This window comes from Juglans regia, chromosome 7 (genome assembly GCF_001411555.2).
Source record: "Juglans regia cultivar Chandler chromosome 7, Walnut 2.0, whole genome shotgun sequence".
NCBI classification, from domain to species: Eukaryota; Viridiplantae; Streptophyta; class Magnoliopsida; order Fagales; family Juglandaceae; genus Juglans; species Juglans regia.
The window spans coordinates 1,961,362-1,984,344 of NC_049907.1; the positions used below are offsets into that span (position 1 = coordinate 1,961,362).

General features: G+C 38.0%; 1 protein-coding gene across 1 annotated transcript; it reads left to right on the plus strand.

The window, feature by feature from the left end:
- Positions 1 to 16,318: 16,318 nt before the first annotated feature.
- Positions 16,319 to 19,485, plus strand: LOC108982925 (eukaryotic initiation factor 4A). Its single transcript, XM_018954410.2, has 7 exons — positions 16,319 to 16,436; positions 16,545 to 16,593; positions 16,703 to 16,840; positions 17,627 to 17,860; positions 18,760 to 18,799; positions 18,885 to 18,982; positions 19,214 to 19,485. The coding sequence occupies exons 1-7, from the start codon at positions 16,384 to 16,386 to the stop codon at positions 19,229 to 19,231; spliced, it is 630 nt and encodes a 209-aa protein (XP_018809955.1). The 5' UTR covers positions 16,319 to 16,383; the 3' UTR covers positions 19,232 to 19,485.
- Positions 19,486 to 22,983: the final 3,498 nt, after the last annotated feature.

A 22,983-nucleotide genomic window follows, 5' to 3' on the forward strand; every position in this document is an offset into this window, starting at 1 on the left:
TTTGCACCAAATGTGGAAAACAAGGTCACACCAGTGACCGATGTTGGGGGATCATTAGGTATCCCGCAAGACACGATCCCCGCGGCAGACAGCCATCCTCCATCCTCGGCAAGCCTCATCCCTCGTCGCCGATGGCTCACCAAGCCTCCGTCTCCTCTCCCATCCCTGGTTTAACACTAGATCTTTATCAGAGGCTACTCGATTTGCTCAAGCCGCCCACTCCCACCACAAATTTCGTCAGTAATGTCTCCTCCTATTTTCCCCTTGATAGCCACCGTGATCGGGTGGTCGATAGTGGCGCCACCGACCACCTTTGCCATGACCGCACTCTATTTTCTTCTTTGGTTTCTTCCTCATCTGGCCGAATGGTCACTTTACCAAATGGGAGCTTAATTAAAATAGAGGGTGTCGACACATGTATTTTAGCCAAACACCTTACTTTACACAATGTCCTTTTTGTCCCTCAGTTCTTTTTAATCTCTTTTCAGTCCCTCAGCTCACCACTACTAATTCTTGCATTATTTCTTTTTCTTCTTCAACTGTTTCTTTTCAGGACTAGCGACGTGTGGCACCCCCGACCCCCATGTAAGGAAAACACGGGAATCGAGACGCCGGGATGATGACAACACGGTCACACATCCCAACGAAAGTGCCAAGTGTGTGTACATGCAACAGTGTACAATAACAATGCAGCGGATTAGTCAACCAAGTACCAGAATTTAAATACAATCTAAACATCAGTGAAGTTTAAAAAGTAGTTATACAGTCATCCAAAATAAAGTTTAACACATGTCCCAAAGTACAAGTAAGTAAAATAAGATAACTAAGGCAGTGATCCCAGATCACTCCTCGGGCGGAGCCGTCTCCTCAGGCTCGCCCTCCTCCTCCTCATCTACAACAAAATCTGCGTTACCACAAAATGGTACCGCATGTAAGTATAACCCAAAAAAAATCTCAGGAATAAAATGCATTTAATGCAACCAACATGCATGCATATGAAGAAATATGCATTTTTCTCAAAACATCATTTTCTCCGAAAATGATAATTTTCCAACACACGCCAAAATCACATTTGGCCCAAAAATAATCCGTAAAACATTTTCTCAGAAAATGATTTACACAAAATCCAACTCACACTATTTTCCTAGAAAATAGTCCATTTAATCCGTCATTACCCTATGCACCATGGCCTCCCCTAAGGATTATCCGCACGTCCTGGCTTCGTAGAGATGCCCAGTTCCGCGCCCAGCGCGTTCATGGCCAAGCACCCACTACGCAACGAGCGATGCCCAGTTCCGCGCCCAGCGCTTACATGGCCAGACATCCTCTAGTCCCCGCCAGCAGAAGGACCACTGAGTCGGCACGAATCTCTCGTCCGATCCCATTGTCACCCAGCGACAATCCAGGGGACGTTACTCAGTATATTTCGCTCCCGAGTAATTAGAGGAGCTCCACCGAGATAATGCCCCATTTCGGCTTGGGGTCGTGATACACACGCACCCAAAAATATTCTCACATAAAATCATAACTTTCCAAATCACACATGAGCATGAATGCAATACATGAAAACCCAGTTTTCTTTAAAAACATGATCATGCATGAAATAATGACATGCACATGTACCAACACAAATCCACATTCCTCAACAACCAATAACCAATCCAATCAAATCAACCCAAACAACTCCAATCATAAGTCCATCCGACCCCCGAACTCCTCGGACTCAGTCTGGCATGTCAAACAAATACAGTGAAATGCGTTAGTGCAAAAATACATTAAATTCACAAGAATTCTTTGGAAAATACTTACAGCGCTATAAAGCAATTTTCGAAGGATCACGAAGCTGTAAGAAGTGGAAAAACAGCTACAGAACAGTGTAAAATACACTGTGGTCGTGGGTCACAGATACCCACTTTTCAACGGAGGCAAACGAAGACCCAAAAATAGTAGGGTAGGGCCTAGAGAGGTCGGTGAAGCCAATGGTGGTGGCGGTTTGCCGTGGGTGGCGGCGCAATGGGCGGTAGAAGACCAAAATACCCAAATCAGAAATGTGGACTGTGGAGCTTCACCGGTGGCGGATCGGAGGTGGGGTTGGGTCCATTGGGTTGCCAAGAGGTCGGAGATGAAGTGGTAGGAAGATGGTGGCCAATGGTGGCGCGACGGCGGCGCGCGAAGGAAGTGAAGGTCGCGGCAAGGTGTTGCGCGTGGAGGCTAACGACGGCGAGATAGGGGCTGAGATTTACGGGGAAGGGTCGCCGGTCAATGGGGAGGGGAACGGAAGGGGCGGTGTTGGTCACGGGCGGCGCACGGCGGCGGGCTGGGTGGAGGAGAAATCGGACGGAAGAGAGAGGGAGGGGTGCGTCGCGCGGGAGAAGGAAACCGAAGGAGAAATAAGGAAGAAAAGAAAAGAAAGGGAAAAGAAAAGGAGGAAAGAAAAATAGAGGGAAAAGAAATGAGGTACAATCCTCATAACTTGGGTCACGAAAATGATTCAACGGAAACGATTTTAAAACAGCTAGTGAAATAAAATAATTTAAACGTAATGGTAAAGTCAAATTGAAATAATTAAATCCCACAGTAATTAATTAAATATGACAAGTAATTTAAATGCACAACAATAAATGAATATTAAGAAAGCACATAAAAATTAATTTTCACCAAATTAAAAATACTAAAAATAAACCAATTAAAATCCTGTAATTTTAAAACAAGAGAATAATTTTTGAATAAAGTAAAAATAATCCTTCAATAAAAATACACTAAAATACGGGGTGTTACATCCTCCCCCTTAAAAAAAAAAATTTCGTTCTCGAAATTAGCAAGGTCAAACATTAAACTAAGACAGGATCAAGATTCAACTGAGAGCATACTTAAGAACATACCACCAAAATCGAACAAACAAGTATGGATATTGCTCCCTCATATCGTTTCTTACATTCTCATCTTATTTTTTTTAAATGCTCTCACTATTTCTGCTGATCATTCCTGTTATTCCATTGCTATTCGTCACGCCCATTGGCGTGACGCAATGTCTGTTGAACTTCGTGTTTTTGAAGATAATTCTACTTGGACCCTTAAATCCATTCCTCCTGAAAAGAAATCCATTGTCTGCAAATGAGTATTCAAAAGTAAGCTCAAAGCTGATGGCTTCGTTGAAAGATCAGGTAAACGTTTACATCAGGTAACTCAAAATTAGAGCCAGCCAGCCATGCATGCATGCATGCATTATGCTAATAATTTATAATTATTACAAACTGGTCGGTTTGGTATTGATTTTACATCTTATATTAATTAACGATCCATATTCAGTAACCGGCTGTCCAACATACCTCTTCCTTTTTATTTTGTCTATCGATCCATCTTTTTCTTTACAGACGCGTGCTTATAACAGTAAAAAGGAAAAAATGCCCACTTCATGGAAATAACTATATATTTACTAGTACAAAAAGACAGAACAAGTGGAATAAGAACGAAAGAAGATGCAAGGAAAACGTACGGTTCAAGACATGAAGCTTTGGCTGGCTCGTAGAAAATTAAGGTCAGAAAAGTCTCATCCTGTTGGCCTACGTTTTGTGATCTTGGTCAAATACGTATGCTTTGGCCCATAGGAGTGAGTCGTGTAGCTCTAGAATTTCTACCCCTACGTACGTGTACTGGCAAAGACGAAATTCGAATTAAAAAGCTAGCTTGTGGGGTACACCAGTTAGCTTTGCAAATTGCAATATTTAGGTGTTTATGTATATTCTCTCTTTCTCCTAATTATTTGCATTTGAATGAGATATGACATTATCAATGAGAATGTCATTTATTTTTGTTACCACAAGTGTATTTATTTATTTTTATATTGAATATCCTTATTTATATATTTAGAAGATGAATACTTTTTAAATTATGAGTTCCTGCATGCTAATTAATTGTATTTTTTGTGCAGTCATAATTTAATATAAATGTTCATTCTTCTCTCTCTCTCTTTTTTTCTCTCTCCAACCAAATAAAATTAATGAATTTATTTTATTCTTCTATTATTTTGACATATTTTGTACAAGGGAAACAAAACTCATATATTTGTTGGGAATTAAAAACTTGTGGTTCATATCCCAAATACATCTAGAGTGTGTGAATAGGTGTTTTCTAAATTTAATTGATTATTTAAATTAATAATCAACCAATCAATGAATCAAATCACAAAAAATAATTAATACAACAATTTTGGTAACAAAGTGGAAACTTATTTGAAGAACGTCTATTCAAAATCTAAAACCACTTAGAGTATAAGTGACAACCTAAAATCCCTTACAGAAATTGAATTCGCTATAACCAATTTAGAAATACTTACAAGATCCTTGAAATGACTAAATCTTGCTTGCAACACTACGAATATCCCACTTAATTTTTGCACACTGGCGGCTTTGCACTACTGACTTTTTATTGTTTGACCATGAGCCCCAACTCGATCTTTGCATCAATGGCAGCTTTGAAAAGTCTTCTAGCCAAAGAACACGTCCACACCAATGGATTCAACAGTACTCAAACATGAGAATAATATTATGGAGGCCTGTTTATCAAGAGAGAATCAAATTTCAATGTGCAATGGATCTCTTTAGAACTTACTTTTAAGAATACAATGAATACGACAATTATGACATCTCTACACTCTATATATACTTAAGGCTTGGATAGACCATTTAGAAAGTTCAAATCTTAATGAAAAAGTGAATCTCGAAATTGTTGCTAGCTCGAGTAAATTGTCGAGTAAGTGTCGAGTGAATTTTTTGTACAACTTCTTTGACCTTGGAATTTGAAGATCCAGCTTATCAAAAATAAATTTATATATAATTTAGTTAACTTTCCAACATGAAAATGAGATCACCTCAATTCGATAAGGAAATCAAAAGTTATGACCGATATATTCTAGATAGGTTGATCTCCTTAGTTATTGCGAATTTGCAATCTGAGCACTTTCTCTTCCAATTTCAACCTAAACTCTGCTCAACATATTTACTAGACGATTAGACTAAAATTTATCATATGTCAACATATTATCTTTATGGGGACAGGTTGGACTGAGATGATATTATACAACACGTGTTAGTGAGACGATGGAAAGTGGATGCCCGCCTTTTCCATCCCATTGCAAATACCAAGGGTGCTACCTGTCAAGCGGATTTGTGGGAGACCCCACCCTACGAGTAATATTAATAGGTGGAAAGATCACCCTCCATTTGCCCGCCCTCATGGAAGCCATTTTTCCATCATCCACCTTATGTGTAGGGAGACAGTCCGATAATCTTGTTTGGTCATTGTTTTTTCTTAAAAGAATAAAGAAAGAAGACTATGAAAATAAAATTCTATCTTTTTCAGCTATAAGCAAATATATCCAAAAAGTAAAGCACAAGAATCATACTACAAGAAAGGTAAAATGTTCAAAGGGAGGATGAATAATATTGACAGCTCACTTACCAACAATCAAGCAAAAATCTTTTCCTCATTTGTAACTCTACGATTTTAGGAATTAGCATTTATTTTTGTAACTGTAAATTCATAACATATTGTAATAGTTACCTTAGATAGATTTCTTCCTTGTATTTATTTATTCTGATGACTCTTCACTGTAAAAACATAATTTGGAAATACAAAAGTTTCAATTCTTGATATGGTATCAGCCTAACCGATCATTTTCTCACGTTCCCATGGCTTCTTCCTCCAACCCTACCCCCTCCCCATACCTTCTTCACCCCCGATTCTCCTAGTCTCATCCTTGTCTCTGGTCATCTCACCGGTGACAATCTTCCCAAATGGCAAAAAGCCATGACTCGTGCTCTCAATGCCAAAACCAAACTAGTTTTTGTTGATGGCACCCTTCCCCCACCCGAACCTACTTGTACAGATTACAAACAATGGAACCAAACTAAAGATATGGTTCTCACCTGGCTCTTCAATTCCATCAGTCCTTCTTTAGCCAACTCTCTTGAATTTCACACTGATCCTTGAGAAATGTGGCTTGATCTTCAGCCACATTTTTGCCATGGCAATAATACCAGGATTTATCACCTCAAACGTGAATTATCCTCCCTCCAGCAACACCACCAGTCTGTTCATGACTATTACAATCAAGTCGAGCAAATTTGGGATGAACTCAGCCATTTACAAAAAACCAACGATCTAAAAGAATTACAGCAACAAACTGAAGATGAGAAAGTTTACCAATTTTTACAACTGACTCTTTTTCCCAACTCCGAACCCAAATTCTAGCCATGGAAACTCTTCCCCCTATCACCAAAATTTTTTCTATTCTTTTTCAGGAAGAGCAGCAGCGTCTCCTCCATGTCCGACCAACGGTGGCGTCGGAAGTCACTCACATCTTCGCCGCTCCTTCTGGTGGTCCTCTGAAGGTACCCCTGTTTTGCACCAAATGTGGAAAACAAGGTCACACCAGTGACCGATGTTGGCTGATCATTAGGTACCCCACAGGACGCGAGCCTCACAGCAAACAGCCATCCTCCATCCTCGGCAAGCCTTATCCCTCGTCGCCGATGGCTCACCAAGCCTCCGTTTCCTCTCCCATCCCTGGTTTAACACTAGATCTTTATCAGAGGCTGATCGATTTGCTCAAGCAGCCCACTCCCACCGCAAATTTTGTCAGTAATATCTCCTCCTATTTTCCCTTTAATAGCCACCGTGACCGGGTGGTCGATAGTGGCGCCACCGACCACCTGTGCCATGACCGCACTATGTTTTCTTCTTTGGTTTCTTCCTCATCTGGCCGAATGGTCACTTTACCAAATGGGAGCTTAATTCAAATAGAGGTTGTCGGCACATGTATTTTAGCCAAACACCTTACTTTACACAATGTCCTTTTTGTCCCTCAGTTTCTTTTTAATCTCCTTTCAATCCCTCAGCTCACCACTACTAATTCTTGCATTGTTTCTTTTTCTTATTCAACTGTTTCTTTTTAGGACCAGCACTCGACGAGGCTTATTGGAGCGGGTGAACTTTTCAATGGACTTTATGTGTACCGGTCACCTCCCACCATGGCTCTTTCTACTCTAATTACTGCGAATAAAATTTTATGACACCAACGCCTAGGTCACCCTTCCCGTTTAGTTATTCCTAGTCTTTTCAATAATTCTTGTATCATTTTTGATTGTGATAGTTGTGCTCGTTCTAAGCACAGTAGACTTCCTTTTTCTATTCATGCTAATAAAAGTGCTACGATTTTTAATAGAATTTTTTGTGATATATGGGTTGGCTATCATACCTCCTTTACTTGTGGTACTCATTATTTTCTTACAATTGTTGAAGATTTCTCTCACACCACTTGGATTTATCTCATGTGCTATAAATTCGAAGTATACACTCATCTCATGCATTTTTTCGCTCTCATCCAAAATCAGTTCAACACTACCATTAAAATCATTCGCATTGACAATGGCCAAGAATTTCTTTCTCATAAATTTCAAAAATTACCTTCACAAAAATGGCATCATTCATGAATGCACCTGTCTCGAAACTCCTCAACAAAATGGTGTTGCGGAACGTAAACATCGGCACCTCTTGAATGTTGCTCGTAGCCTACGTTTTTAGGCTCACTTACCTCTAAAATTTTGGGGTGAATGTGTCCTCACCGCTGCCTATCTCATCAACCGCACTCTCAGTCGCATTCTTCAAAATAAATCTCCTTTTGAACTTCTCCTTAGTACCCCACCAAAATATGACCATCTCCAAGCGTTTGGCTGCCTTTGTTATGCCTAAACTCTCCAAGCTTCCCACGACAAATTTTCTCCTCGTGCCTCTAAGTGTCTCTTTCTCGGTTATCCTAGCACTCATAAAACTTATAAACTATACAACCTTGACACTTAAGTTATTTTTTGTTCTTGTGATGTTATCTTTCATGAACATCAGTTCCCTTTCCAGGACCTCCCTCCTTATCCCACATCACCCCTTATCATCCCTCTCCTTGTTCTTGAACCCATTTTACCACCTCCCCCCCTCTTCTGCTCTCACTTCCAATCCTTCGCCCCCTTATCCTCCTCCTCGCACTGTTATTAGACCCACATATCTTCAGGACTATCTCTGCCTGACTATACCCACTGAGTCCACTACATCTTCATTCGCTGCATCGACCTCAGGTGCTGCTCTTCCTTTATATGTGTTTCTCTCTTATTCTCGTTTCTCACATTCTCATCTTATTTTTTTAAATGCTCTCACTGTTTTTGCTGATCCTTCCTTTTATTCCGTTGCTATTCGTCACGCCTAGGGGTGTAAACTCAAACCGGAAAACCGGAAAACCGGACCGGACCGAACCAGACCGGTTTTACCGGTTTTGAACCGGTCCGGTCCGGAACCGATTTTTAAAACGTAAAAACCGGCCGGTTCCGGTCCGGTTCCGGTTCCGGAATTTTTTGGACCGGACCGAACCGGACCGGACCGGTTGATTAAAAAAAATAAAAAATAATATTTTTATATATATGTTTTATACAAAATATTTTATATATATTAAATATTAATATATATAAGTTTTATATATAATGTATAATTATAAATTTTTATGTGAAATTTTATATATAACATATATATTCATATATGAAATAATTTCTTATTATAATTTATAAATTATTACATAAAATGTTAATACTAAATCACTAAAAGTTTATAACTAATACTAATATATAACTTATAACTATACCAATAGTCTAATATTAATACTATTATATAGTCTAATATATTAATAAAAGTATAAAACAGTTTTTTTTAAATCAATTTTTTTTTTTATAAACAAATTTTTAATGACAAATTGTGAAATTTATATTTTTAAAATACCGGAAAACCGGACCGGACCGGACCGGAAACCGGTAAAACCGGAAGTACCGGTTTAGGAGGGTAACCGGTGCGTAATCGGTTTTGAAAAATATAAAACCGGTACATACCGGTTCGGTCCTAGATTTTATCCAAAACCGGACCGGACCGGACCGGTTACACCCCTAGTCACGCCCATTGGCTTGACACCATGTCTGCTGAACTTCGTGCTATTGAAGATAATTCTACTTGGACCCTTAAATCCCTTCCTCCTGGAAAGAAACCCCTTGGCTACAAATGAGTGTTCAAAACTAAGCTCAGAGCCGTTGGCTCCGTCGAAAGATACAAAACTCGGTTAGTCGCCAAAGGCTAAACTCAGGTTGAAGGCCTCGACTATCATGAGACTTTTGCTCCCGTTGCCAAGATGACTACCATTCAGTGTTTGTTGGTTGTCGCTGCTTCTCGCCATTGGATTATCCACCAACTTGATGTCAACAACGCCTTCTTACATGGCGACCTTGATGAAGAAGTCTACATGACTCCTCCTGGTTATTGTTCGAAAGGGGAGCCTCGTGTCTGTCGCCTCCGCAAATCCCTCTACGTCCTCAAACAAGCCTCCCACAACTGGTTTTTTAAACTAACTATTGTGCTTCTTGATATAGGTTTTTCTCAATCTCAGGCGGACCATTATTTATTCACTCTGGTTACTTCTACCAGCATCACTCTTGTTCTTGTCTATGTTGACGATATTCTTGTTGTTGGCAACGATCGATCACAAATTGAGGTCTTCAGAAGTGTTTTCTCTACACACTTCAAAACTAAAGATCTCGGTCCTCTCAAATATTTTCATGGTCTCGAAGTTGCTCGATCATCCCAAGGCATCTTTCTCAACCAACGTAAATATGCTGTTGACATCTTATCTGATAGTAGTCAACTCGGTGCTCGGACTACTTCTTTTCCATGGAACAAAACTTAAAGCTCACCAACCACGATGACTCTCTTCTTTCAGATCCTTCTCCTTATCGTAGACTTGTTGGTCGTCTCATTTACCTGACTATCACTCGTCCTGATATTGTATTTGTAGTGAACGTTCTCAGTCAATTCATGCATGCCCCTCGTGCCTCTCACATGTAGGCTGCCACTTGCGTTCTACAGTACATCAAAGGCAGCCTAGGACAATGCATTTTCTTTCCTTCCTCCAACACTCTTCATGTTACTGCTTACACTGATTCTGATTGGGCCAGCTGTCCCACCACTTGTCGCTCCACCATAGGCTACTTTGTTTAGATTGGCACCAGCCCTATTTCTTGGCGCAAAAAAAAAAAAAAAAAAGACCATTGTGGCCCGTTCCTCTGCTGAAGCTGAATATCGAGCCATAACTGTTACCACTTGCGAACTCACTTGGTTGAAACAACTCCTCACTGAGCTTGGTGTCCCTCACCCAGAGCCTATCCACCTCCATTGTGACAACCAATCTGCTTTACACATTGCTCACAATCCTGTGTTCCATGAGCGCACTAAACATATTGAAATTGATTGTCATATTGTTCGAGATAAAATTCTCTCTGGCCTCCTTAATGCTATTCACACCTCCTCCCATTAGCAAGTTGCCGACATTTTCACCAAAGCATTAGGTCGGGATCTCTTATATAAATTTCTACCCAATTTTGGCATTACGAACCTCCATGTGCCAACTTGAGGGGGCGTATTGAGAGCTCACTTACCAACAATCAAGCAAAGATCTTTTCCTCATTTGTAACTCCACGATTTTAGGAATTAGCCTTTATTTTTGTAACTGTAAATTCATACCATATTGTAATAGTTACCTTAAATTAGGGGTGGGCTCCGACTCCGACGGAGTCGGAGTTGTCATTTCTGACCTCCGACTCCGACCGGACTCGGAGCCAAAATTCCCCTCCGACTCCGACTTCGAACGTAGTCGGAGTCCGATTCCGATCGGAGGTCGGAGCTCCGACTGGAGTTCGGAGGGAGTTCCGAACGGAGGTCGGAGCTCCGACTCCGAACTTAATTTCAGAATTTTTTTATTTATTATTATTTAAATTTTGTTGTTCAATTTCGTTTCAGATAGTGGGCAACATATATATATTTTTTTAAAAGTTAACCATCTACAAATATTTGGTTTATTCAAGAGTTTTCAATAATTTAAATATTCGTTCTGATTTTGTTACTGAATTTTGATTATATCTTTAATTTGTTTTATGTCCGCCTGAAATTTTGCATTAAAAGTGCTCATGACTCATGAGTTGAAAATTACACAAATTTAAAATTTTATCGAAAAGAATGATGGTACGAATTTGTATAATTCGATTAATTTCAGTTGGATAATAAATTATAAACTTTTGAGAGATGATGGATAAGTACTAATAGAAATTATAGAATAAAGAGTACTTATCCCACGTATTTGCTCGGGATATAAGTACATAAATATAACTAAATAAATAGTTTAAAAAGTAAATAACATGTATGATGCAGCCATAAGTTATAACAGTCTCATTTATAACGTAATAACAATATGACTCAGTCTTGAAATATAACTACATAAAAATTAAACACGGGTTTCACTCAAACCCCAATGTTCCATTGGTCACGCCTGAAATGAAGATAGAAAGTAGCAATCAATAGATGAAAAAAAATTGATAATAAAAAATTATATACGGTAAAAGAATAATTTGATTCTTACCAAGAAAGGAGGTTCTCTCAACTCCATCCCAACTCTCAAGTAGCGTCCGTTCCAAACTCTCAATCATCGGTAATTATGTTAGGGTTCACAATTAGATCTATAAAATCATAAAAAGTAGAAGTTAGAAACATTAAAAATAATTAAATCATCATTTAAAAGCATATAAACTTACCCGATTCAAGCCTATAGCTCTCGGCATCAACGCCAACGGTATCTAGTCCAATGGGCGTTTCACTTATCCAATTCTGTGTGCAAACGATGGCCTCCACAGTTGACGGTGACAATGAACTCCGATAAGCATCCAACACGCGACCTCCAGTGCTAAATGCCGACTCTGAGGCAACCGTAGTGACATGAATGGCTAGCACATCTCGGGCCACACGGGAAAGGACTGGATACTTGGTGGAATTAACTTTCCACCAAGTTAATAACTGAAATACATCACTAGGTGCCTCGACAGCTTCCATAAAATATCGTTCAATCTCAGATGTACAATGCATAATATTCCTTGTTGACATGAGTTGATGATACTGCCGTATGACACGATTGCCTCTAACCCCTACAGATGGGTCAGTATCACCTGAGGGAACTGTCGATCCTGTCGGCCTCGAATGTGAGGAGCTACCAACTGCGGATGAAGGCTGAGCACTAGTACTGTAGTGATGATATAAGTCATCAACATCACTTTTTAGCAATCTAATAAACTCTCCAGCCTTCACTGCCCCGAGGACGGAATTTACCCAAAATTCTAGAACGGCCAACTTAACTCGGGGGTCAAGGATCACAGCCACAAATAGCAATCTATTTATCTTCTCAATATTCCCCCAATATTTATCATATTTGATCTTCATCCTCGTAGCCATATCAGATAACAATCCAGCAGAGTCAGTACAACTATTTTCCAACTGGAAGTGAAGCTCTGAGAGCTCACTGAAAAATGAGTTCGCAGTCGTATATTTGGATCCAGATAGTCGCATGGTTATCTCATAAAAAGTTCTTAAAAATTCAACAAAATAACTCACACTGGTCCAATCATGTGCGTCTGGCGCACCGAGCCCCTGTCCTGCTGGCTCCAACAAAGCATACCTCAGGCCCCCATCCTCGACCTCCATCCGCTCGAATGCTTTTTGGTACTTCTGTGCCACATCCAACATCATGTATGTAGAATTCCATCGAGTCGGAACGTCCAAGCACAGCATACTAGAACATTCAATCTTCAAATCTTCTGCTATTGCCTTAAACTTGGCAAGCCTTTGAGGGGAACCCCTCACATATCGTACAATGTTGCGGACTCGGGTTATGGAATCATGAACCTCTTTTAATCCCTCAACAACTATGAGGTTAATGATATGAGCACAACATCGAACGTGAATAAACTCGTGGGCCCGAATGACATCATCTCTCACCGTCGTGTTCCGCTTAAACCAATCAATTGCTGTTTCATTCGCACTGGCATTGTCAACTGTAATACACAACACTTTTCGAATTCCCCAGTCCTTTAAACAATCATCCATCTTCGCCCTAATGGATGCACCTTTATGATCCACAATTTCTTTAAAACCAATAATTTTTTAATGCAAAATCCACTCATTGTCAATGTAGTGTGCTGTGATACACATGTAGCAGACGTTCTGTATAGAAGTCCATGTGTCAGTCGTAAAAGACACTCTTTGGCCAGTGGTAATAAACATCTTCCTCATCTCCTCCTTGTCCTTCGCATGCATCTTCATACAATCTCGCATCACTGTATACCGTGATGGAATGGGAAATCGTGGCTCAACAAAATTTAGAAACTTTCGAAAGCCTCTTTTCTCGACTGTGGTAAATGGCATCTCATCAGTAATTATCATCTCTGCAAGCATGTCCCTCAACATCTTCTCACTGTATTGAGGGATGACCAATTTCTTAGTCTGTGTACCATCAGTGGCTGTAGAAGTTTGGTAACTGAGGTTGGTCTGATCAGTGGCTTGCAATCCCTTCGCTATCTTATATCGTTGGCAACCATTTAGATGTGCTATTAACACACTGGTACCTTGCTTCTTCGAATGGCATCCACAAAGTGATCCACAGTAATGACATCTTGCCACTGGGTTCGCAATTTCACCAGAAATTTTGGTGAAATGCTCCCATGTCCACGACCTCTTTTTAGAAGGTCGTGGTGGTTGATCTTGCTCAATGGGCATCTCCTCCTCCTCGTTGAACATATCTTCATCCTCTATATCAACTGGGAGTGGGAGTCGACTACTCGCACAAGATGTAGCTGCTCTAGATGTAGCTGCCCTAGATGTGGCTCTAGGGGTGGAAGTACCCACCGGTGTAGGAGTTGTAGCATTGGCATCCGCCACATCCCCTTGTGGACGATCATCTCCACTATGTCTAGGATCCATATCACAATCAATGAAGCTGAAAAAATTAAATTAGAAGCAAAAAATTAGTTTAAAAATAAACTAGGCTATTGTATTATACAATAGGACATGTATTATTGTATCATAATAATACATGTATCGATGTATTATTACATTGAGGTTCGGTTGATGTGCGCTTGACTCAGACGAACCCATCCAGATGGGTTCGCTCGACGTGCGCTCGACGTGCTCGACGTGCGCTCGAGCAAGAGCCATACAGAGAGGTTCGCTCGACGTGCGCTCGACATAGCGCTCGAGCAGAACCCATCCAGAAAGGTTCGCTCGATGTGCGCTCGAAGTGGCGCTCGAGCAGAACTCATACAGAGAGGTTCGCTCGACGTGCGCTCGACATGGCGCTCGAGCAGAATCCATACAGAGAGGATCGCTCGACCTGCGCTCGACGTCGCGCTCGAGCAGAATCCATACAGAGAGTTTCGCTCGATGAGCACTCGACGTAGCGCTCGAGCAGAACCCTTCCAGAGAGGTTAGCTCGATGAGCGCTCGACGTAGCGCTCGAGCAGAACTCTTCCAGAGAGGTTCGCTCGATGAGCGCTCGACGTAGCGCTCGAGCCAATGTTCAATACAACGTGCGCTTGACTTGCGCTCGACACCTCGCTCGAGCGCAAGTCTTCAAAACAATGTAAAATTCATGTTTTTGAGCGCCGTGTTGGGGACTATATTGAATATTCAATACACAAAGAATCACAAGAATCACAACTGCTGGCTCCAATTCATAAGAGGCGTGCTTGAATTAAATTTACCCAAAATTATTTAGGGCTCACCGTAGGTAGAAGGCTGGAAGTTGAACAGAGGGACGGCGGCAGGGAGGAGCAACGACGAACGGTGTTTTGAAGAACGCGAGACGGAGGATTCACTGGTTCAGTCACTGGGACGGGAGACGCGAGAGAGAAGTGAAGGAGGAAGAAGAAGTGAAGAAGGAAGAAGGAAGAAGAAGAAGTGAAAAGGAAGAGGAAGTGAGCTTAGTGAACGACGGAGAAGAAGTGAGAAGCCCCTTCAAGAAGGAACTTCCGAACGACGCCGTTCCATATTAAGTGGAACGGTGTCGTTCAATAATTTTTTTTTTTTAAACCCATCTCCAAAACGACGTCGTTTTGGAGTTGGGTTTAAAAAAAAAATTCAGAGTCGGAGTCGGAGCTCCTTCGAGCTCCGACTCCGACTCCGACTCCGACTCCGAAAAATTATTCGGAGTTACTCCGAATTTCGACTCCGAATTCCGACAACTCCGACTCCGTCGGAGTCGGCATTGGAGCGGAGGTCGGACGGAGTCGGAATTCTCGAAATTCTGCACACCCCTACCTTAAATAGATTTATTCATTGTATCTATTTATTCTGATGACTCTTCCCTGTAAAAACATAATTTGGAAATACAAAAGATTCAATTCTTGACAAATAACTTGGGGTGTCCGATCTCATCCTAAATAGTGGGTGGCGGGCTCCTATTCTTAAGTCTATCCTCAGTAGGATAAGCCATCATAATTTTATCTTACCAAAAAATTATTTCTCCATATGTATTTAAAAAAATTTACAAAAAATTGACTTTTTCACATGTCAGTGATTGATATGTTGAAAATCATTAAATTTATTAACAAAATGAGTTTTGTAAGTAAAAGTATAAGTAAAACTATAAGTACATGTAGTACTACTTTTTTTTTTTATCTCTTATTTTCTTAATTTTTTATGAAATTAATTTAGTAAATTAGTAATTTAGTATGAGTAATGCTATATACCACACTCTCATCCTATTTTGATCATAATTGGTAGTGGTTTATGCATCTTTATATGCAAAATCATCTTTTTTGAAGAATGATTTTACATATGAAAAAAAACTCACACATTGGTTTATGCATTTTTGAACCAAATAATAATAAATTATTATTATTTTTTATTTTTTATTTGTTTCCTAAAATTATTTTTTTATATATATTTTACAATTAATATCCATTTTGTATTATCAACTTAATACAAATTTTATGTATCAAAATCATCTTAATATAAATTCTACAAAGTTGATTTTAATGGGTAGGAGAGAAAAAATAGTAAAATAATGTTTGAAGAATGAATAGTACTTCTTCAAATTTGAAGAAGCACTATTTATATCTATGTAAAAATTTAGAGATATTTAAGCTAATGTAGATGAATTTAAAGACATTCTTTAAGTTTAAAGATGAAGATGGAGAAACCACTACCAATGCTCTAAGTGGTATGTAACATATTCATCACCATTAGATGATAAATAAGTATACAATAAATGATTATTTAATGATGAAAAATGTGTAATATTATACTTAGTGGGATGAAAGTGAGATGGTAGTATGGTGTATAGAATTTTCTATTTAGTATATATGTGTTTTCATTAGTGTGGAAAGGAAATAAAAGGGTGCTTTGAAACGACGACGTGTTTAGAGTTGCACAAAGTCGAGAGACGCAGATCAAAAGGGAGTGTTTGTGAAAGGCGTGTTGATGGACGCCGTCGAAGCTCCCTCTCCTCCTTCTCAGCCCCCATCCCATTTCAGGCACCGTTTATTCTTGCTCTTGTTTCTTTGTTTTATTTTTCTTTCCCTATTTCCATTTTTATATTACTTTTAAAACTTTCCACTAATTTTAAAACTTGTCTATTGCAGTCAACAACGCCATTTCTATGTTGCTGTGGACAGGCTTCAGTTCAAAATGGTTTCTTTCTATTTTACTCTTCTTTTATAATTGAATATAACAATAACCCATTTCAAATTATGGTCCGAAAACCAATTTATTTGATTTTGTTGTATGAATCGGGGCGCAGGAGACGTTGGTGGATTTGTTAGGCGTGGCGGGACGGCGTCCATGCCTACCGATGGCCGTGTGCTGTAGTTCCCGCGACGAGCTTGACGCAGTCTGCTCCGCCGTATCCAACCTCCCCTATATTTCTTTGGCCCCTCTGGTAACTCTTCTTTCTCTCTTTTTCTTTCATAATTTGGGCAATTTTGTATTGTAATTAGTTGCGTATATTCCTCTTAATTTACTGTCTAGCAAATTTTGTTTTGTTGACGTTCATCTATAAAAGTAGCGATATAAGAGAGCATGCTGAATTTATAAAATGGCTGGATAACATCAGTAAGGCAAGTAGAGCACACTTTGATCCAAAGATTGGCTTCCTTAACTTGAGATGTAGTATAAGATAGGTGTTGTTCAATCATATAAGATAGATTGGCTTCCTTGTTGTCCTCTCCATGAGGGCCAATCCACATTCTTTGGATCAAAAGTGTACTCTACTTGCCTTACAGATGTTATCAAGTCATTTTATAAATCCAGCATGCTCTCTTATAGCGCTACTTTTATCTTATGCTTAATTTTAATGGTATTTCATGTAAAACTGGCCATGGTTGTTCCCATTTATGGATTTGCATTTTAGTAGGACAGGTTTTTTTTCCATGAAATTGAAGTATATATCATAGGCCTCTCCCATTATGAATATTAGATTTACTCATTCTACATAAATGTTTTGCAACACATACATAGCTCTCTCTATCTTCTCTCTCTCTCTCTGTTTTGGTGGGGAGGCAGGGGTTGACACATGCTGTTAAACTCTGTTTTGAGGTATTCGTTTCAGAAATGTACTTGTGATCATCAGACCCATATTTACCAAGATTGAAACTAGGGAACTATTGACTCCCTGAACTTTGAATGTTTGTTAATATTGCATGCATTTTTTTTACCAAAATTCCAGTACAGTGACCTTGCTGAAGCAGAACGTGCTCTAGTTCTGGAAAAATTTCGGAAAGCCACAATGAACTGGATCAAGAACATCAGTGTTCAACCAGGAGATGACAGTGAAATTGGAAAAGAAGAACAAAAGTCTCTTATGATAGTTGTGACTGACGTTTGCCTCCCACTTCTTGCTTCTGGGGAATTGCCCATTTCTGCTCGTGTTTTGATAAATTATGAATTACCTACGAAGAAGGTGCAGTCCATCCTTCATTTATGACTTGAAAAATTCCATGCCTTTTTTTTGTTCAATTGTGCGTTTTACTTTTGCTGTTTTGATAACTCTTTATCTCTTGTCTTGTAATCAGTCACATTATATCCTTTTGCAATTACATTTTCAGCTTGTTTGGCCTTGCAATGATCCTACAGATCTGAGGTCTGTTTCAGAGTCTTTCAGTAGATTGCAACTGTGAGATCAATGTTTTGTCGTTTGTAAACATTGTTTATGTTGTTGCATGTTGAGCACCCCATACAACCACATCTCTTAATGAATGAAACTTTTGTGTGGAGTTTTTCTCTCGATCGTCCTGTTGGCACGGATGGACCCTATCTTTAAAGGATAGTTGCATCATGAAAAATAATTTATTATCTCAGATCAGGTATAATATCCCAGTTGCCAATACAGCATTCCAACGTGTTCTTCTACCTGGTGCCTAGAGAGGTCTTTCAAGGGCATGTAAGGACTAACTGACAAGAACCTACCTAACGTTCTGCTATCTGTGTGTCTAATTCACAGTCAACATAGAAAGAAAAACCTCGCTTTGCTAATCTTCCGCTCTAACGCAGGCCTGGCTGCGGTGGGTGCAGGAGGAAGAAACATACCTTTGTGGTATTTGATTTTTGATGCAAAAGACCCTTACCTAATCATTTCCTTTACCTCACCGAACGTGGTCATTTCAGAGCAATCACTCAAAGGATTATTAAAGACTGCAGGACTCTGTTCTGAAATATCTTCGATGCATGTCCATTTGTTTTGTCTGTTTGAATTTTGTGTTATATGCATAAATTGTGTTGAGTGTGATATGCAAGAGTAATAAAGGGATACCCTCTCTAACAGATTCTAGCCCTGTTTCCCATGTTTGTGCTGACTTTCAGGAAATATACATGAGGCGCACGACAACTTGCTTGGCAGCAGGTTCTTTCACCTATGCCATAAACATTTTACTAGTCAGATGGCATGGACGTATGCACTCACAGTAACATCGTATAAATATCTGCAGATGGGATTGTAATCAATATGGTGGTTGGGGGTGAAGTGGTGACTCTCAAAAGCATAGAAGAAAGCAGCAATCTTGTCATAGCTGAAATGCCAATAAGTGTAAGTTCTTTCCTTTCTTTTTGTTCCCGTACATAATATGTTTCAACTTTGACAAATATGAATCTAAATCCCAATCAACTGCATCTTACAGTGAGGGCTCACCATTAATTTTTTTCTGATTAATAATTACTTGTAAATTTAATGACACTACATTTAACTGGATCCTTTTTTTTTTTCACATTGCCTTTTGTTTTTGGGTCTGAGATGGTTTTGAAATGTGGTCTGCTGCAGATCTCTGAGATTTTGTGAAGATGTTTGGTCTTTTGCAATGCCGGAAACATGTCCATGCACTCTTTCTAATGGCTGAGGCACGTGTAAATCATATTTTCAGTGAGTAGTTGCAACAATATAGATTTTTTACCCTCAATTGCTCAGCTTATTAAAAAATAGACAAAGTTCTTGTACCTTTAAGTAAATGATCTGTTTGGTTAGCCAGAAACATGGAAGCAAGAGAAATAGCAATAATTTGATCAAGGGACGGGCTCATCCTAATTTATGTGTTATTTTAAGCACTGCCTTGGCTTGGTTGCATAGGTTGATTTCAATCACAAAACTTTGAAGCAGAAGCAAGGGAAAACTTGAGGTAGAAAACAAAAATGCTCTAGTTCGTGTGGTATCTCAGGAAAGAAAAGTTATGTCCCAGGGAGGGGATTGGTAACGTTGAGGGAAAACCCAACTGTTTCCCATTCCTTCTGGCAGAATGTGATCGATATAGATTTTCACTACAAAACTTGATGAAACATACCACGAAACAGCTTACAAACTGCCGATACAATTCAATGGGCTGATTCTATATGGTAAGAGAAGGGGTTTTCACCTGTGTTAAACTTAGGCCTATTCCATGATGGACCCAAAATAGATATAGTGATTCGGCTGGTCCACAATAATGGAAATAAATTCAACATTAAGCTTTTTGCATTTCTTCTCTGAAATTCAAACTTTTTCATATAGAATTGTATTCTTTCGTCATTAGCGACGTTTATTCAAAATAGGATACCTTTTTTTGAATGTTTATTGCATTTCTTTTAATTTTCTAATCTATTAGAAAACTACGGAAAAAATTTTGGCACTTAGCAGAGCTCCTACCAAGTTCAAATCTCAAAGATGATATCCCCTATCATTTGGAGAAGGTTATTGATTTTGAATCTTCATAGTCTGTGATAATAAGGGCAGGAAAAAAATCAAACCGACAAAAGACTCTTGGTGTTGCATATTTTATTTTATTTTTAATGAGTTATTCTACTATCAAATTGGTGTGTGAAACATATTATCTACGTCTCATAAATGATAAGATTTTATTTGTATGATTTAAATTTTAAAATTTATCTTCTAAATCAAATTATATCATTTAAATACTTTAATAGATATGCTATACACACTAGCAAAAAAATAAATTTTTCATTTTCAATTATGGTTTGCGGCGTTGTTCCATAAGTTCGAGAAGTCGTGTCCCAAGCCATGTATATATAATATATGTACTTTGTAAGGTCTCGTTTGTTATCGCAGATGAAATGAGATGAATTAAGATAAAAGTTAAAAGTTAAATAAAATATTATTAAAATATATATTTTTAATATTATTTTTATTTTAGAATTTGAAAAAATTGAATTATTTATTTTATTTTGTATGAAAATTTGAGAAATTTATAATGATTAGATGATATGAGATGAGATAAAAATTTTGTGAAAGTGAACGAGATATGGCATTGGTGGCTTTGCTGTATTGCCGTTTGCCCTAACTAACTCGTATCCCCACAAACCAAAGAGAGACAAATGGAAAGAATGGCTTGGCTGTGGTGCCATTTGTTGCAACTTGCAGCCATGTATATAGAGAAAAAGGTTCTTAGGCTCTTCATTTTCCTCGTGCACTAATATTATTAATCACTAAAGCAAAACCGTAGGCGCTTTGAGTATGAATGCTCATTGCTCTTTACAGGAAGCCATCATGCAGAGAATCATAAAAAGTAGTCGGAGAAGAAGTTAGTTTTGAATTGCCCTTTTCGGTCAAAAGTATTGTTTGAACTGATCACTATAAATATATATATATATATATATTTATATATATAAATATATATATATATATATATATATATCATTCAACAATTCAAAAAATTAATCACGTACAGATCAGTAAATATTAGCACAGATATGTAGATCATTGGAAATGAGAGAAAGAAGGAGATGAGACCCGCCAAGCACCCTTAGTTAACTTATAGCTGGGTTATGTTATTTATAAGATGGTAAGTCAACATATTATTTGCAGTAGAAGCTAGTCATTATATATTAAAAATAATTAACATATAAATATTTAAAAAATTTATAATCTAGTCTTGCTGTCCATATTTGTTAGGGTTAATTATACTTTACCCTCTCGAATTTTTACTCAATGTGCCTCCGAAACTAATAATTGCATCAAAATGGACTCTCGAACTTTCAAAACATACCAATCCCTCATTCTGTCTACCAACAGCGTTAAATTTAACAGAAATTCACTGCAAAGATGTAATTTTCATCTAACTTATTATCATTGACCATATAAAATATAAAATAATATATGCTATTAATTAATAATAAATAATAAATCATTAACTATATATAAAATTATTTGATACCTAAATTACAATCAAGTATGAATAATTTATATATATAATGAAATTATTATTCGATATTCAATAACCATATATAAATTAATTAAAAAAAATTATTTAATGATTTATAATTTATTATTAATTGATAGCCTATACTATTTTATATTTTATAGAATAAATCTTCACAACCTCCTAACACTCCACATTCCATATTATTTTTATTTTTTATTATTTTTTTCTTTTATCAAATATTTATTATATGAATAATGAATAAAAAATTTGAAATAATTTAAAAAGAATAAACTCAAAAAAAAAATTTAAAAAAATATTAAAAATTTAAAAAATTTAAAAAAATATAGAGTGTGAAGTGTAGTGGAGGTTGTGTAGCAAAACTCTATTTTAGATGGTCAATGATAATAAATTAGATGAAAATGATATCTTTACAATGAATTTTCATTAGATTTAACGTTGTTGGTAGACGGGATGAGAGGTTGATAGGTTTTGAAAGTTTGAGAATTCACTTTGATGCAATTATTATTTTTGGAGGTACATTGTGAATTGAGTGAAAGTTTGAAAAGATAAAGTGTAATTAATCCAATATTTTACATGACAGTGCTTCGCTTCTACCATTTGTGAAGAAAAACCCATAGCCACGTTAGAACAGTTCTAAGTTTCTATTTCCTAGCAAGACTAGATTGTAATAGAAATGAAGCACTCCGTTTATTTATGACTTGCTTATATACAGAAATACTCTTAATCCATCTCATTTTATTTTATCATTACAGTTTTCTCAAATTACTATAGAAAATATAATAAATAATTCAAAATTTTTAAATTTTAAAATAATAATAATATTAAAAAATAATATTTTAATTATTTTATTCAATTCATCTAAAATTATTTCATCTCTATCTCATTTTACAATTCAAACCATCGCTCAGTAATACGCCAAAATGCCAGGTTTCGTTACTATTTTGTGCATAAAGTTCTTCTGCACTTCATAAATAGCACGAATCACGCAACCCCTGAAAAGTTCAATGTCTGATACATTCTGCAGAACTCTGTCCCAAATACAGCACACTGTATATGGTATGTAACCCTGCATTTCTTCCTTGAAGGCACGTGGGTGAGTTGCAGTGTCCACTAGCACACGTGCAGAACATTGATACATAATCAAGACCCGACCCGACATCAAACACACTGTTTTGGGTATTGGTATTGATTTTGTGATTTGTTGACAGCTTTACATGCTTTGGCATTTGCAGAGACTGCCACCAACTGTTTGAAGTCCCTCCCGGAAAATGACGAATAACCCGCATGACCACCTCTTTACATCGTCTTCGATCTCTTCACCAGTATAAACTTAACCAACCCACGGAGAGAGAGAGAGAAAGAGAGAGAAGGGACTTGAAAC